The sequence below is a fragment of the Nerophis ophidion genome, linkage group LG01 (assembly GCF_033978795.1).
Source record: "Nerophis ophidion isolate RoL-2023_Sa linkage group LG01, RoL_Noph_v1.0, whole genome shotgun sequence".
NCBI classification, from domain to species: domain Eukaryota; kingdom Metazoa; phylum Chordata; class Actinopteri; order Syngnathiformes; family Syngnathidae; genus Nerophis; species Nerophis ophidion.
In genome coordinates this window covers 72,535,155-72,551,837 of record NC_084611.1, presented here as the reverse complement: position 1 = coordinate 72,551,837, position 16,683 = coordinate 72,535,155, and the positions used below count along the sequence as shown (strand labels likewise).

The 16,683-nt window shown below is 40.4% G+C and overlaps 2 protein-coding genes across 4 annotated transcripts in view; one reads left to right on the top strand and one right to left on the bottom strand.

The window, feature by feature from the left end:
* tefm (transcription elongation factor, mitochondrial) overlaps positions 1 to 5,008 on the top strand; it is a 15,711-nt gene extending 10,703 nt beyond the window's left edge. The window contains exon 7 of one of the 2 annotated variants that reach the window (XM_061910603.1): positions 4,273 to 5,008. In XM_061910603.1, the coding sequence (XP_061766587.1) occupies positions 4,273 to 4,278 (6 nt within the window). In that variant the 3' untranslated portion in view covers positions 4,279 to 5,008. Of the gene's footprint in view, positions 1 to 1,490; positions 1,706 to 4,272 lie in introns of those variants that run through there. The other variant, XM_061910593.1, reaches the window with a different exon arrangement.
* The window catches only part of atad5b (ATPase family AAA domain containing 5b), an 18,976-nt gene extending 2,293 nt beyond the window's left edge, over positions 1 to 16,683 (bottom strand). Inside the window, exons 1-14 of one of the 2 annotated variants that reach the window (XM_061910556.1) lie at positions 16,180 to 16,683; positions 8,396 to 8,611; positions 8,230 to 8,326; positions 8,061 to 8,161; positions 5,745 to 5,884; positions 5,498 to 5,666; positions 4,437 to 4,666; positions 4,267 to 4,360; positions 3,731 to 3,795; positions 3,488 to 3,659; positions 3,309 to 3,409; positions 2,026 to 2,266; positions 1,704 to 1,938; positions 1,460 to 1,612 (exon numbers count right to left, since the gene is read on the bottom strand). In XM_061910556.1, the coding sequence (XP_061766540.1) occupies positions 1,460 to 1,612; positions 1,704 to 1,938; positions 2,026 to 2,266; positions 3,309 to 3,409; positions 3,488 to 3,659; positions 3,731 to 3,795; positions 4,267 to 4,360; positions 4,437 to 4,666; positions 5,498 to 5,666; positions 5,745 to 5,884; positions 8,061 to 8,161; positions 8,230 to 8,326; positions 8,396 to 8,611; positions 16,180 to 16,675 (2,510 nt within the window). In that variant the 5' untranslated portion in view covers positions 16,676 to 16,683. Of the gene's footprint in view, positions 1 to 1,459; positions 1,613 to 1,703; positions 2,267 to 3,308; positions 3,410 to 3,487; positions 3,660 to 3,730; positions 3,796 to 4,266; positions 4,361 to 4,436; positions 4,667 to 5,497; positions 5,667 to 5,744; positions 5,885 to 8,060; positions 8,162 to 8,229; positions 8,327 to 8,395; positions 8,612 to 16,179 lie in introns of both variants that reach the window. The other variant, XM_061910548.1, reaches the window with a different exon arrangement.

Genomic DNA, 16,683 nt, shown 5'->3' with positions numbered 1-16,683 from the left:
GGATAATATCATGCAGTGATATAAATGCTTCTAAAAGCTTTTATGCAGCTATGAATCAATTGGATAGTGTGCAAGTGTAGCTATTATTGTGACGGATAAAACTATAATGTTTATTAAGTTTATTTTCAACAGTGTCTGGGGGGAAAAAAATGGTGACGTCTTTTTTAAGATATATCTTTAAGAGTGTACTTTTTCAGAAGATAAATTATGAGACCTATTGAGAGGGTGGGGCGTGGTTTCATTTGCAATCAGGGAACGCCTCCACATACATCTTGCAGACAGACCCAAAACACAAGTAATGAATGTGACCATGGAGCAATATTTACACCAAACCATATCCAATACATATTATCTAGACCAGTGGTTCTCAAATGGGGGTACGCATACCCCTGGGGGTACTTGAAGGTATGTCAAGGGGTACGTGAGATTTAAAAAAAATATTCTAAAAAAAGCAACAATTTAAAAATCCTTTATAAATATATTTATTGAATAATACGTCAACAAAATATGAACGTAAGTTCATAAACTGTGAAAAAAAATACAACAAAGCAATATTCAGTGTTGACAGCTAGATTTTTTGTGCACATGTTCCATAAATATTGATGTTAAAGATTTCTTTTTTTGTGAAGACATGTTTAGAATGAAGTTGATGAATCCAGATGGATCTCTATTACAATCCCCAAAGAGGGCACTTTAAGTTGATGATTACTTCCATGTGTAGAAATCTTCATTTATAATTGAATCACTTGTTTATTTTTCAACAAGTTTTTAGTTATTTTTAAATCTTTTTTTCCAAATAGTTCAAGATAGACCATTACAAATGAGCAATATTTTGCACTTTTATGCGATTTAATAAATCAGAAACTGATGACATAGTGCTGTATTTTACTTCTTTATCCCTTTTTTTTCAATCAAAAATGCTTTGCTCTGATTAGGGGGTACTTAAGTTAAAAAAAAATGTTCACGGGGGTACATCACTGAAAAAAGGTTGAGAACCACTGATCTAGAACCACTGATTTAGACCAGTGGTTCTTAACCTTGTAATAGAGATCCATCTGGATTCATGAACTTAATTTTAAACATTTCTTGACCCAAAAAAAAATCTTTATCAATATTTATGGAACATGTCCACAAACAATCTAGCTGTCAACACTAAATATTGCATTGTTGCATTTCTTTTCACAGTTTATGAACTTACTTTCATATTTTGTTGAAGTATTATTTAATAAATATATTTATAAAGGATTTTTGAATTGTTGCTATTTTTAAAATATTTTTAAAAACTCTCACGTACCCCTTGGCATACCTTCAAGTACACCTCAGGTACATGAAAGTATGTCAGTACCTGATCTAGACCACCAGGAAATCTTTTAAACTTAGATTTAAGTGGTCATAGTTCTCCTTTAAAATCAGCATGGATCAGATACGTGGACTAAACATGCTCTTATTTTTCATATACCTGACTGCCTTGTCATCTTGGTGCCTCGAAGAGCGACTGATGGAGCGGAGGGATGGCATGTAGTCAACGCATACGGCCTGTCTGTTCCCCTGCAGGCTGAAGAACCGACTGTTCAGCACTGCCTGGCTCAGCTTGTACCTCCTCTGGGACACACTGGGCACAGGCAAATGTACAGTTTCAAAACAAGAAGATGCTCAACTAATTTTAGCTGGTGTTGGCTACAACATGAGCTCCAAACACTCACACTGGGTCACACAGAGGCCGATTGGTGAAGCTCCAACTCGCGTCACCTTGTTGCTGCCTGCATGTCCCAGCTATAGTCCGACACCCCAAACCCTCCACGGCTGACCGAATCTCCAGCAGCATTTCCTGGCTCCGACTCCATCCCTCCTCATTCTCGCTCATTTCATCCAACGAGCCATCTTTAACGTCAGCTCCAGTCCAAACAAACTGTCTTGTGCGTGGAGCTGCTGCTGCTACTGTGTTATCCAAGTACGACATAAGGTCAAAGAATTCAGCAAGAGAGTTCAAAGTTTGAAATTCTGCTTTTGGTGCAGTTTGCCCACTTCTCTGATGTGCTGTTTCCTTGAAATATGAGGAGATTTTTTGCACTTTGTGTGTCAAACTGGAGCCCGTTAACATCCTTTTCCTAAACCGAGGTGGCTTGGCGTCTGTTGCTGTGGGGACAGCTGTTCCTGAGCGGGCCCTGATGGCCACAAGCAGCTCCAGGTTGGAGTAGAGCAGAGGTTCATTTCTTCTCCAGCTCTCAGTCAGCTTGTTCATGTGTGCTTCAGTCCATGATGAACTCTGCAGAAAAATATTTAATGCAAGACACGCCTTTACAAAAGAAAACTTGAACGCCACTCCAGTCTTGTGGGTGGCACTAAACACAACATTAGATCGGTTATTTCAACGAAATGTAGGACTTCCGTTATGTGTCTCAAATCACATACTTCTGTACAAAACCCAAAACCAGTGAAGGTGGCACGTTGTATTAGTAAATAAAAACAGAATACAATGATTTGCAAATCCTTTTCAACTTGTATTAAATTGAATAAACTGCAAAGACAAGATATTTATTGTTCGAACTGAGAAAACATTAACTAATTAATTAATCATTAACTTAGAAATTAATGGCAGCAACACATTGCAAAAAAGTTGGCACTGGGGCATTTTTACCCTTGTTACATGCATGGCCTTTCCATTTAACACACTCTCTAAACATTTGGGAACTGAGGAGACCAATTTTCAAAGCTTTTCAGGTGGAATTCTTTCCCATTCTTGTTTGATGTCCAGCTTAAGTTGTTCAACAGTCCGGGGTCTCTGTTGTGGTATTTTAGGCTTCATAATGCGCCACACATTTTAAATAGGAGAAAAGTCTGGAGTACAGGCAGGCCAGTCTTTGCATCAGTCTATCTTAGATGATCTTGGGCCAAGCAAAGCCGGCAGCGTTTCTGGGTGTTGTTGAAACTTGCACTTACAGATGTAGCGACAAACTTTAATTACTGATAGTGGTTTTCTGAAGTGTTCCTGAGCCTATGTCTTTTACACACTGATGTCACTTTTTAATGCAGTAACGCCTGAGGGATCAAAGGTCCTTGATAGCTTCGCCTACAGGCGGTGACTACCCCAGATTCTCTGAACCTTTTGATGATATTACAGAACGTAGATGGTGAAATCCTTAATTCCTTGCAATAGCCCGTTGAGAAATGTTGTTCTTAAAATGTTCGACAATTTGCTCCGCATTTGTTCACAAAGTGGTGACCCTCGCCCATCGTTCTTGGTGAATGACTGAAATAATCAGTCAGAGAGGTGTCACTTACAACAATGTTCCTAATGTGTAATTTACCTTTAGAGGGTTCAGAAGATGTCTGACAGGGTGGAGACCCAACATGCTGGCAGTGCAGCCTTCACTTCGGTAAATCCAGCGTTCCCCTTCTACATTAGTGCCTTAAAAGCATAAGCATAAACACTACAATTAGGCGTTCAAAGGCTGAGTTTGAATAAAGTTGAGTGTGAGTGACGCACAGCATGGATGTTCCTCTGGGAGGCCTTTAACGCTGTTCACCCAGAACTGCAGCTGGAGGAGACAACGCCTGATGTCGCCCCTCGTGAGCATGTGGAGGCTTTGCACATCATCCAATTCCATTTTCACGCCCTCAGCCAAGCACACCAGCTGGAGGTAGCTGCAGACGTGCGCCTGTGGAAACAAAGACTTCCAACTGTGAGAGCTGCTCGAGTCGCTGCAGGCGAGTAAAGCTAGCAACTCACAGACGACGGTGTCTTGAAAACGACTTCTTCCAAGCTGCTGCTGAATCTCTTTCGAAAAGTTGTATCTGAGGATCATATGGGTAGACGGCCAGTTTGAACCACTGCAGTTTAAGCGACAGCATTAGGCCTGGGCATCACGGTGGGAAAGGAGTTAGTCCATGTGCCTCACAATACGAAGGTCCTGAGTTCAATCCCAGGCTCGGAATCTTTCTGTGTGGAGTTTGCATGTTCTCCCTGTGACTGCGTGGTTTCCCTTTCGGGTACTCCGGCTTCCTCCCACCTCCAACAACATGCACCTGGGGAAAGGTTGATTGGCAACACTAAATTGGCCCTAGTGTGTGAATGTGAGTGTGAATGTTGTCTGTCTATCTGTGTTGGCCCTGCGATGAGGTGGCGAATTGTACAGGGTGTACCATGCCTTCCGCCCAAATGCAGCTGAGTTGGGCTCCAGTACCCCCCGCAACCCCAAAAGGGACAAGCGGTAGGAAATGGATGGATTAGGCCTGTTGGTAATGGAAGTTTAAATTTGTGTTTACCGTTAGATGTAAGAACCACTGGTCTTTTAGTGGTCGCCATGAACATCTTGATGGCTGCCAGGAAGCCGACGTCATCTTCAAATCTAACATCAACCTGGAGAGACAGAGTTTATGCACACCGCCAAAGCTAACAAATGACATTTTCAAGCATGACTGGGATGAAGTTGGACCTCCTCGAAGAGAATCAGCGACGTGGCTCCTTTTTTGATCTGTTGTGCTGTGTGATGAGAGCCTGAATGTGAATCCTCTAGTGTCTCAGACGGCGACATACTACTGAGCTGATCTGCTTTGGCCTTCATCTTAAAGAAGTTCTTCAAAGAGACTGCAGCTGGACTTTCTTTTCTTGCACGTCTGAGGCGTCCACTCTTTTGACTCACCTTTTTGGGAGCCGACAATTTTCCTGTTAAAGACAAAAATGTTTGAAGGTTTATAACGGGTTCATTTTATTATGATGTGTCCTCATTGGTTTCTACCAAAGCACATACTTAACGCATACAGGACTCAGCAACAATTCTGACTTGAATTGAAAATGTCCCAACAAAATTCCATTTGTGGCTCGCAAATCGTTTTTTATTTTTTATCATTTCCATTCTGCAGATTTACTCAAACTAGGGCAGCAAAAATTAATCGATGAATTTGATTATAAAGGAGCTTTGATTCATATTATGTTGCTTCGATTAATCATTTAATGAGTGCAATTAATAAAAACGTATCAAATTGGAACGGCATGGAGTGCCCGGAACTAACGCTGACATACTTTCCGCACGGCCACTCTAATACAGCATGCATAAAGCCGACGTCATGCATGCTGTGTATATATATATATATATATATATATATATATATATATATATATATATATATACACACACACACACACACGGACACATATATACATACATACATATATATACATACACACACATACACACATATATATATATATATATACACATATACATACATACATACACATAACATATATATATATATATATACACACATACATACATATATACACATATATAAATACATACACATATATACATACATACACATACATATATACATATATATACACATACATACATATATATATATATATATATATATATATCTCAGTGATATTGGGTTTGAAAAGTTTGGTTACCACGGTTGTAGATGGACACAAAAAATTGTAGGAAATAAAACAAATAAAAACACAGTTTCTCTCTGAATTCCCAGATCTTACCTGCTAAAGTTTCCCTTTGGGAGCTGCTTCCTTTGGCGCTGTTGTTAAAGTAAGCTGGCTTCAGCAGGTCCTTCCCAGCTGTCTCCACCAGGTGCGACTGAGTCAACTCCTTCAGTTGACACAGAATCTGACGGCCGCAGCGCTGCGAGGACGAATTCACCTCAAACACCTGTGCGGTGAAATATTACGTTTAAATGTATTTTTGAAGGACCCGGTTAATGAGTCAAAACTTTTTTAAAACGAAGACCTTAAAGCCAAGCTCCCGAGCGCAAGCGTACACGGACGCAGTCTTGCCAGTGCCTGAAGGCCCGGTTATGAGCATTGTGTTACATGGCGTAGGCTCCTCTGAGCCAGCCTCACCCTGGAAGTCTCCGCAATCCCATGAATCTACAACAGGACATTTGGAATCAGTTGTGTCGTTGTGCAAACGAAATGGACAAATCTAACGCAAACATTAAATGATTAACTCTGTCAATAGCTTTTTAATTGGCTTTGAGGTAGTACAACAAGAGGGAGTGAACAGAAGAATCTGTAAAGGGGAGGAATATTAAAAAAATATATACCCGAAAGTAAATGGACTCAGCTAAAATGGGACTCCAGTTATACCGTTCCTGTGAGGAGTTAACTCATTTTTACACTTTTAAGTATGAATCTGTAAAAGAAATACAGCACATGCAGTTAAAATCACTTTGCGCCAACTATGCCCAGTGTTGGGAGAGATACAAAATAATGACGACGTTACTAACATTGTCATTAGTTTCCAGTAACGTGTAATCTAATTACGACTTCAAACGTTACAAAGCAAGTACTGACAATTATTATGCACTGATGTCTGTGTCAATTATCTGGAGGCCGCTTCAATCGCCAGTGTCCATTATTGCTAGCACAGTTAGACAGAATGCTAGATTCCTCCCAAACAAATGATGGCTACTGACTCAGGAAAACACTGCCTACTAGCATTTTGGTAGAAAAATTCAAGCAAGATGTCAGCATTTTCGTAGAAAATTTCAAGCAAGCTGTCAATCTCGTAAAACATCTCAACAGCACATGTTACTACCGAGCTGAATCCTAATGTGTCCGCATATTTATAAATTTTTTTAAACAATAACTTTTCCAGGTAACTAATTGTATAAAAGAGTGTGTTATTTCCTAACTATCTTAATATTTTTTTCCATAAGTAATGTGCGCAGCTCTGATTAATGCTGGTGTCATTAAAATTAATTAGTCTTTCATTGATTTTGCATACTGGTATCAAAAGTGAACAACTTTTTTTTTTTTTTTTATATATTTCTTTAAAGTTCTGATCTGATTATTTCCTGTGAAAAATGTATTCTAAATGAAGGATATCCTGATCAGGGTTTTATGCTGCCGATTCCGATATTGATCGGTGGATACCAATACTAATATCGATCAAATGGAATAACTGTTAATTTTATAATTGATTAATGGCAGTGCTTCCCAATTTTTTTTCTGTTAAACCACTCCTAGGAAGAAGAAAATATTTTGCAGCCCCCCTCACTTCTACCGCGGTTATAAATAGTTTAATTTGTCTAAAAAAATTGCTTTAAGTACACCTTTGCACAACATTGTATCCTTAACATTAAACAAAACACCGTAAGTCACAGTGAAGTCAAAGGCTACATACGCTGTTTTATTCTAGTACAGCAAAAAAAACATGTTCCCCAAGGTCAAATAAAATAAAATGAATAAAACGGAAAGACTCCACCTCCATGCGTGTGCCATGGCTGTTTTGCATCCAGTAGAAAGCAGAGGCCCCATTAAAGACGTGCCTACAGAGGTGACGACAACGGAAGTGAAGCTGGAAAGACAATGCGTAACGCTGAAATCAGAAATACATTTTAAAAATACTGCTGAAAATAAATTAGGGTTAGGTTTTGGGATTTTGTTGGGGGTAGGATTACGGTTAGAGTTGCAGACAACCAGCCGAGAAAGCAATACATTCATCAACCGAAATCATAACAACTATAATGCTTTGCATCAGCCATCTTGGATCCCGTTACAATTCCAGTGTCCATTGCCACTGTGGGCATGTCTTTAAGACACGATTCACTTCTGTTGTCGTCACCCCTGTGGGCGCAGCTTAGAGTGGGCGTGACTTCAAGTGTCTGCGCAACTTTGAGTATCTGCAGCAAGACTCTTCTCTAAAAAGTTCTAATGGCAACTTCCAACTTTTTATTGTTTTTATACTAATTGCTTTCCAAAGAGCCCAAATAGCCAAGATACACTGAAATTGTAACAAGAGTTTGGGTTTTAGGAGGCTAAACTAGGTCCTTATTCTGGTTCAGTACATACAATAGTTTTATCAAAACTAAGTCAATAGAACAGGATAAATGAACAGAATCCAAAACTACTATCTACTACTCATTTAAATATTTTTTTTGCCCCCAAAATCTTTCTTTGTCTAGAGAATTATTCCCTGTTCCCTACTAAGAAATGCAGTTTATTTGCTGATCGATCAGTTCTGATGCATCCCTGTTCTAAAACAATCTGAGGTAAACCTTAAAAGTTCTAATATGAACAGAAATGTCTTTTTGATTTCAACCTTTAGTGGAAACAGTCCCGCCGCTCTTTATGTTGGATTTGATTTGTTCTGCCGGCCTCCTCTCATCGCAGTCAGCTCGTTGTTTCCATTTTTTCAGCCAACTAACAAAATATGAGCGTTATTTCCCACTCCTACAATACATCTGGAGGGTTCATGATGGTCGACTTACCTGTGCAACTTGTTTACTTGGAGAGAATTCCCAATCAGTTGACCAGCACACTGAGGACTGTACTTGTCTGTCCACAGCACATCGTCACAGCCAGTATCTACAGTAGAGCACATGATATTTCATAGGCGTAAACACTAACCATGGGATTTATCATAAATGGATGTACCGTTTTGGTTGACATCCCTTGGTTGGTTAATTTCTGCGTAACTTGGTTTATGTTCAGCGACAACCTGCTGCCTGAGTTTCCGAGTGCGACTCAGTCTGCTCACCCTGGGCTCAGTTGTCTCCATGGCAACGCAACTTCTTACGGCAGTCACGTTCTTAGATCTCAGGCGTTTGGAGGCCTTCTCACAGCTCTCCAACTCTTGTTTCCTCTTCTCATCTGAATGTCGACAAATACAATTCAAATGGTTCTTTCCTTTCACGCGCACATTAAAGCAGACATTGCGTTTTATCTTCTCAAAGGGAAATGCTTGGATAGAACTTACAAGCTGAAACACCGACGACTCTAAAGTATATCATATAAAGTTTAATTTCTATCGTACCAAACCTTTAGGGTATTAGAAGTTGCAAACAAAAGTAAATCTAAAACATCTGGTTGTAATGTAATTGATATAAAAATAATTTTGAAAAAGTCATCAAGGGAATATCAGAACCATTTATGTACATAAGAAACTTATCATTTCAAACATGAAAATTCACAGACAAAATTAAGTAATAAATTAAGCCAAAGCAATTCTGATAGATTTACAAATTAAAGACCAGTTTCAATACTCCCCCTATCCAATGTTATATAAAAAAAAATGTTTAAAGGCAGATTAGACAAATTCCTAAGGAAATATACTGTAAATGACCGTCAGCTAGCTAATATGGATACAGAGAAAATATCTCCACATCAATGGAACTATTGGAAATAACTGTAGGAATAACTGCATTGTAAACAATGTGCAGCTGCATTATTTATAGATACAGCGAGATGTTAATATAAATTGTTTCTTCACTGTTACACTAAAAATAAATTGCTGCACCGTCCCAATTCAATTGTTCATGATAATGAGCCAGTCAATAGATTTGGTTTGGTTTGTTCGTGAATGTCACAACTCTCCAGTCGTTTGATCAAATGTGATACCCTGGATGGGTCTAATGCAGAGGTTAATTTCACCACATCTTGTGTGTGTGACTATCAGTGGTACTTAAACTTAACATCTAACAATGCAGAACAAATTGATTATATATAAACGACTAGGAGTCAACAGAAGAAACATAATATCATAGTTTTTAAAACTTACTTTTTATCTCTTCCACAATGTTATACTTCTCTCCTACAGCGTCTATTTAATTAACTATGCAAGTGAGGCGATGACATCATCTAGTGACTTCAAATGAGTTTTAAGAAAGCCAATAGCTACATTTCTTACTGAGGAGTTGGCAACACTACTCCTTTATGGACACGTTAAAATGTCTAAGTCAGGGGCCATATTCGGCCTGCTAGCTATATTCGGCCCGCTAGCAACCCCCATGCTTCACAGTAGGTATGGTGTTCTTGGGATGAAACTCAGTATTCGTCTTCCTCCAAACACGACGAGTTGAGTTTATACCATAAAGTTCTATTTTGGTTTCATCTGACCACATGACATTCTCCCAATCCTCTGCTGTATCATCCGTGTATCCATTTTGGTATAAACTCGTCGTTTGGAGGAAGAAGAATACTGAGTTGCACCCCAAGAACACCATACCTACTGTGAAGCATGGGGGTGGAAACATCATGCTTTGGGGCTGTTTTTCTGCTAAGGGGACAAGACCATTGATCCGTGTTAAGGAAAGAATGAATGGGGCCATGTATTGTGAGATTTTGACCCAAAACCTCCTTCCATCAGTGAGAGCTTTAAATGGTTGACCAAATACTTATTTTCCACCATAATTTACAGATAAATTCTTTAAAATTCCTACAATGTGAATTCCTGGATTTTTTTTTCACATTCCGTCTCTCACAGTTGAAGTGTACCTATGATGAAAATTACAGACCTCTGTCATCATTTTAAGTGGGACAACTTGCACAATCGGTGGCTGACTAAATACTTTTTTGCCCCATTGTATATATATATATATATATATATATACTGTATATATATATTTTTTTTTTTCCCAAGATGGCGCCACTGTTGTGGCTGCTGTTGGCAGGAGCTCTATGCTCTTGTGTCATCCTCTTGTTTTCATGGTTTTTTTTTTGCCTTTTGGTTTGGGACTCTTTGGGACTGTGGGACAAGAGGTGGCACTTTCGTGACTTCTGCGGTGCTTTTGTGTGAACTTCTGGATCTGCGTCCCGGGAGCCTTTTGGCTGCGAAGACCAACTGCTGGGTCTCTGCCTCACCAGAGTCCGTTTGGAGAGACTGGAGGAGATGCGGATGAAGAGACAGGGCTGCGGAGCTGGTGCTAAGCGCCGGGACGGACATGTCTTACAGTGTCTTGGCTGAATAATCAGTTATAGGACACATCGGTCTCCTTGGACGTATCCTCGCTCATCCATGTGGACTGGACACTGGCCGAGAGTTGGTGGGCGGCCAAGGGTGGAGTCCGCTCTCTTAGTTGCTTTGTTGGGTCTGCTCCTGTCTCTGGCCATGCTCCCTCCACCCCAGCAATCTATGGCCTGGAACACCGCAGAAGCCACCAGAGCGTATATGTTTTTTTTTTTTATTGTTTTACTTTTCTGGCGGTGTGTAGAAGTGCCTAGTTGCATCAGCTCTGCTCTTTTAATGTATTTAATGTCCTTTGATGTTTCTCCTTATACACACATAATTATGTGTGCTATGGCTATGCGGTATAGCTCGGCTGGCAGAGCGGCCGTGTCAGCAACTTGAGGGTTGCAGGCTCGATCCCCGCTTCCGCCATCTTAGTCAATGTCGTTGGGTCCTTGGGCAAGACACTTTATCCACCTGCTCCCAGTACCATCCACACTGGTTTAATTGTAACTTAGATATTGGGTTTTACTATGTAAAGCGCTATATAAATATAATTCACTTCACTTGTTTCCCCCCTTGGCCTAAGTCTGGACACCCTCTACAGGGCCCAGGCTTAACCCCCCCCTTAGCATTTACCGGTTTCTCACCTTTTTTGTAAAATGAGCCAGAAGTTGCCAGACCCGTCAGCGATCCTGTTCTGCCTACCTGTAATGTTTGTCTGCTCTTAAATGGGATTGAATCTTCAATTGGGATTGCCTTAATGACTTTTATGGACAGAATTTTTAGGCGCAGTCAAGGCGTTGAGAGGGCCCGTTTTGGTGACTGCAGTATTAGGTCTCTGCTTTTTGCAGACAATGAGGTCCTGATGGCTTCATCCGGCCAGGATCTTCAGCTCTAACTGGATCGGTTCGCAGCCGAGTGTGAAGCAACTGAGATGAGAATCAGCAACTCCAAGTCCGAGTCCATGGCTCTCGCCCGGAAAAGGGGAGAGTGCCATCTCCGGGTTGAGGAGGCCCTGCCCCAAGTGGAGAAGTTCAAGTACCTAGGAGACTTGTTCACGAGTGAGGGAAGACTGGATCGTGATATCGACAGGCGGATCGGTGCGGCGTCTTCAGTAATGCGGACGCTGAAGCGATCCGTTGTGGTGAAAAAGGAACTGAGCCTGAAGGCAAAGCTCTCAATTTACCGGTCGATCTACGTTCCCAGGCCCACCTATGGTCATGAGCTCTGGGTTACGACCGAAAGGACAAGATCACGGGTACAAGCGGCCGAAATGAGTTTCCTACCCCGGGTGGCGGGGCTCTCCCTTAGAGATAGGGTGAGAAACTCTGTCATCCGGGAGGAACTCAAAGTAAAGCAGCTGCTCCTCCACATTGAGAGGAGCCAAATGAGGTGGTTCGGGCATCTGGTCAGGATGCCACCCGAACGCCTCCCTTGGGAAGTGTTTAGGGCACGTCCAACCGATAGGAGGTCACGGGGAAGACCCAGGACACGTTGAGAAGACTATGTCTCCCGGCTGGCCTGGGAACGCCTCGGAATCCCCCGGGAAGAGCTGGACGGAGTGGCGACGGAGAGGAAAGTCTGGGCTTCCCTGCTTAAGCTGCTGCCCCCGCAACCCGACTTCGGATAAGCGGAAGAAGATGGATGGATGGATGTAGGGCTGGGCGATATATCGATATATACGATATATCGCGGGTTTGTCTCAGTACGATATAGAAAATTACTGTATCGTAATTTTTCCGAGTATACGTTCTCACGCAGTTGCTTTTAGCTGTGGGCATTACACTACAGGCTCTTCTCAATCTTTCCTGTCTCTCCTCACAGACAAGCAGGCGCACAAACTTATACACGTCACGTCATACGTCACATACGTATACGCCCTCGCCCAGCAGAAAGGTAGCAGACTGAGTAACGTTAGCTGTGATGCTAACGTAGCCATACGAGTCGTAACACGAGAGAAAGAAGGTGCGAATCTGGTAACAAATGAAGGAAGACTTCATTCCCAATAAAAACAGCAGGGGGTCCATCGTCTGGCGGTGGTTCGGCTTCAAGTGAGAATATGTCGAACACTTAAAATGTCTCTGACAATCTTGCACTTTCTGTATTGGAAATGATATGAATGTTTGTGCCGCAAGAACTCAAAGTAAAGCCGCTGCTCCTCCACATCGAGAGGAGCCAGATGAGGTGGCTCGGGCATCTAGTCAGGATGCCACCCGAACGCCTCCCTAGGGAGGTGTTTAGGGCACGTCCAAACGGTACGAGGTCACGGGGAAGACCCAGGACACGTTGGGAAGGCTATGTCTCCCGGCTGGCCTGGGAAAGCCTCCGGATCCCCCGGGAAGAGCTGGACAAAGTGGCTGGGGAGAGGGAAGTCTGGGCTTCCCTGCTTAGGCTGCTACCCCCGCAACCCGACCTCGGATAAGCGGAAGATGATGGATGGATGTTTGTGCCACTGCTTAATAATTTTAATAAATACACTTTTGGTCAATTGACGTAGTTGTGATTTCCCTCTCTGCATGAAAGTTTAAAAGTAGCATACGGTATATGAATGCAGTATGAAGAAGAATGTTTTAATGTAGACACATAGAATCATCATACTGCTGTGATTATATGCATCAAGTGTTCATTCAAGGCCAAGGCAAAATATCGTAATATATATCGTATATCGCGATATGGCGTAAAAATATTGCGATATTAAAAAAAGGCAACATCGCCCAGCCCTAGATGGATGGATGGATGAATGGGATTGTGCTGAAAATCTTAATTTTCCCTCGGGGATTATTAAAGTATTTCTGATTCTGAATATATATATATATATATATATATATATATATATATATATATATATATATATATATATATATATATATATATATATATATATATATATATATACACGCACATCCTTTTTTTTTTTAATATGACAGAGATCTAAGGACAAAACTTGAGATATGCTCTAAAAACAAAAAACATTATATATTACATTGTATTGGTTTTTAAGAATAAAACATATCAAAATGTTTTTCAGTGTGCAGCGCTCAGTGGGAAAAGTTCAAACATCCCAGTTCTAAGTGCATGTGTGGTTGTTTTTAATATGTACATTGTATTACCATGTATTGAAGATAGTGTACACCAGGGGTCACCAACGTGGTGCCCGTAAGGACCAGATGAGTAGCCTGCTGGCCTGTTCTAAAAATAGCTCAAATAGCAGCACTTACCAGTGAGCTGCCTCTGTTTTTTACATTTTATATATTTAGTAGCAAGCTGGTCTCGCTTTTCTTGACATTTTTAATTCTAAGAGACACAAAACTCAAATACAATTTGAAAATCCAAGAACATGTTTTTAAGACTTGGTCTTCACTTGTTTAAATAAATTCATTTATTTTTTTTACTTTGCTTCTTATAACTTTCAGAAAGACAATTTTAGAGAAAAAATACAACCTTAAAAATTATTTTAAATTTTTTTAAACACATATACCTTTTTACCTTTTAAATTCCTTCCTCTTCTTCCCTGACAATTGAAATCAATGTTCAAGTATTTTTTTTAATTTTTATTGTAAAGAATAATAAATACATTTTAATTTAATTCTCCATTTTAGCTTCTGTTTTTTTGATGAAGAATATTTGTGAAATATTTCTTTAAACTTATTATGATTAAAATTATTCTGGCAAATCTAGAAAATCCATAGAGTCAAATTTAAATATTATTTCAAAGTGTAGCATTACTCATTGCTGCAGCAGTCTAACGTTTTGACAGTCACAAATATGGTTAGCTAGCATTTTATATTCACGGGAGGAAATAAACAAACCGCCATTTCTTTCTTTGTTCCAGGAACTTACAAAACCGTTTATTCTGCGCATGCTCACAATACCATTTCAGTGCACGCAGGCACATGACGTCACTACGTAAGATATTCAAGATGGCTTTGCTATTTGTATTATTATATGTGCTCAACACAAAGTCTTTTGAATTTCTTTTAAAATTTTTGTTCTACAAAATCTAGAAGAAATAATGATTTGTCTTTGTTAGAAATATAGCTTGGTCTAATTTGTTATATATTCTAACAAAGTGCAGATTGGATTTTAACGTATTTAAAACACGTCATCAAAATTCTAAAATTAATCTTAATCAGGAAAAATTACTAATGTTTTCCATAAATTATTTTTTTAATTTTTTCAAAAAGATTCAAAATAGCTAGTTTTTCTCTTCATTTTTTTTGGGTTGAATTTTACAGAGTAGAAATTGAAGATAAACTAAGTTTAAAAATTTTATTTTCATTTTTTTCGTGTTTTCTCCTCTTTTGAACCGTTCAATTAAGTCTTTTTTTTCCAGTATTTATTCTCTACAAAAAACCTTCCGTAAAAGGAAAAAAAATGTACGACGGAATGACAGACAGAAATACCCATTTTTATATATATATATATATATATATATGTGTGTATATATATATATATATATATATATTAAAGGTAAATTGAGCAAATTGGCTATTTCTGGCAATTTATTTAAGTGTGTATCAAACTGGTAGCCCTTCGCATTAATCAGTACCCAAGAAGTAGCTCTTGCTTTCAAAAAGGCTGGTGACCCCTGGTGGACACTGTAAAATAGATTCCCAAGCCTAGTCAAATGATGTGAATGTACTTACTTCTGTGAATAGAATAGAAAGTACTTTACTGATCCCTGGGGGAAATTCAGCACCACAGTTCGCTCATAACAAACAATAATAATAATAAATAATTTATATTATATATATGGGCTTCACGGTGGAAGAGGGGTTAGTGCGTCTGCCTCACAATACGAAGGTCCTGCAGTCCTGGGTTCAATCCCAGGCTCGGGATATTGCTGTGTGGAGTTTGCATGTTCTCCCCGTGACTGCGTGGGTTCCCTCCGGGTACTCCGGCTTCCTCCCACTTCCAAATACATGCACCTGGGGATAAGTTGATTGGCAACACTAAAATTGGCCCTAGTGTGTGAATGTGAGTGTGAATGTTGTCCGCCTATCTGTGTTGGCCATGCAACTTGTCCAGGGTGTACCCCGCCTTCCGCCCGATTGTAGCTGAGATAGGCGCCAGCGCCCCCCGCGACCCCAAAAGGGAATAAGCGGTAGAAATGGATGGATGGATGGATATATTATTTATATAATATATGAATAATATAAATATATTCTACATATATTCTACATTCAAGTGCAGTCAAGGAACATATGCATTATACAGTCCGATGGCTGTCGGTATGAAGTTACCTCCTGTGTCGTTCCGTGTTACATTTTGGGAGTCTGAACCTTCAACTGAACGTGCTCATTCTTTCCGCAAGCTCCGAGTGGAGTGGGTGGGAGGTCTTGTCCATAATGGCTAGGAGTTTTGCTAGACTTCTCCTCTCTGACACCACCGCCAGAGAGTCCAGCTCCACTCCCACCACGTTACTGGCCTTCTCTACCAACTTGTCCAGTCTGAAACCTGCAAATGAATCAAACCACTTTCAAGCTGTTACCTGTTCCTCCATAATCTTCTTCTAGCCTCTCCCTGGCTTTCTTCTGCAGGGTTGCGAACACAGTCTGCACCGGGAATGTGGGGCTGGACGCTTGGATGTCCATCAAACAACTGTGCAGAGCTGATGAAGGTAAACATGCTGGTTTCTGCCTCACTCCTGTAACATCTTCACTGTGAGGAGGAGGACGTCCATCACCGGTATTGACTGACATTGTTGCGACTTTAACCGCGTCGTTTGTGCTCCTGTCACATTCTGTCAAGTAAGCTTCTTCCTTTGACGGCCATGCTAGCACACTATTAGCCGACGTAGCGCCGACTAAAACTAACGACATAGGCTCGACTGTTTGAGGTCGCTCTTCATGACCACACAAACTATTCCGGTGACTCCTTTTAGTTCGTTTCAGTTTGTTTGGCATTGCAAAAAAATAAAAATAATCCAAAACGTCAACAGCTGTGATGAAGCAGTTTGAACATGGCGCCCTTATGTTGTTAAACATGAGGCTTC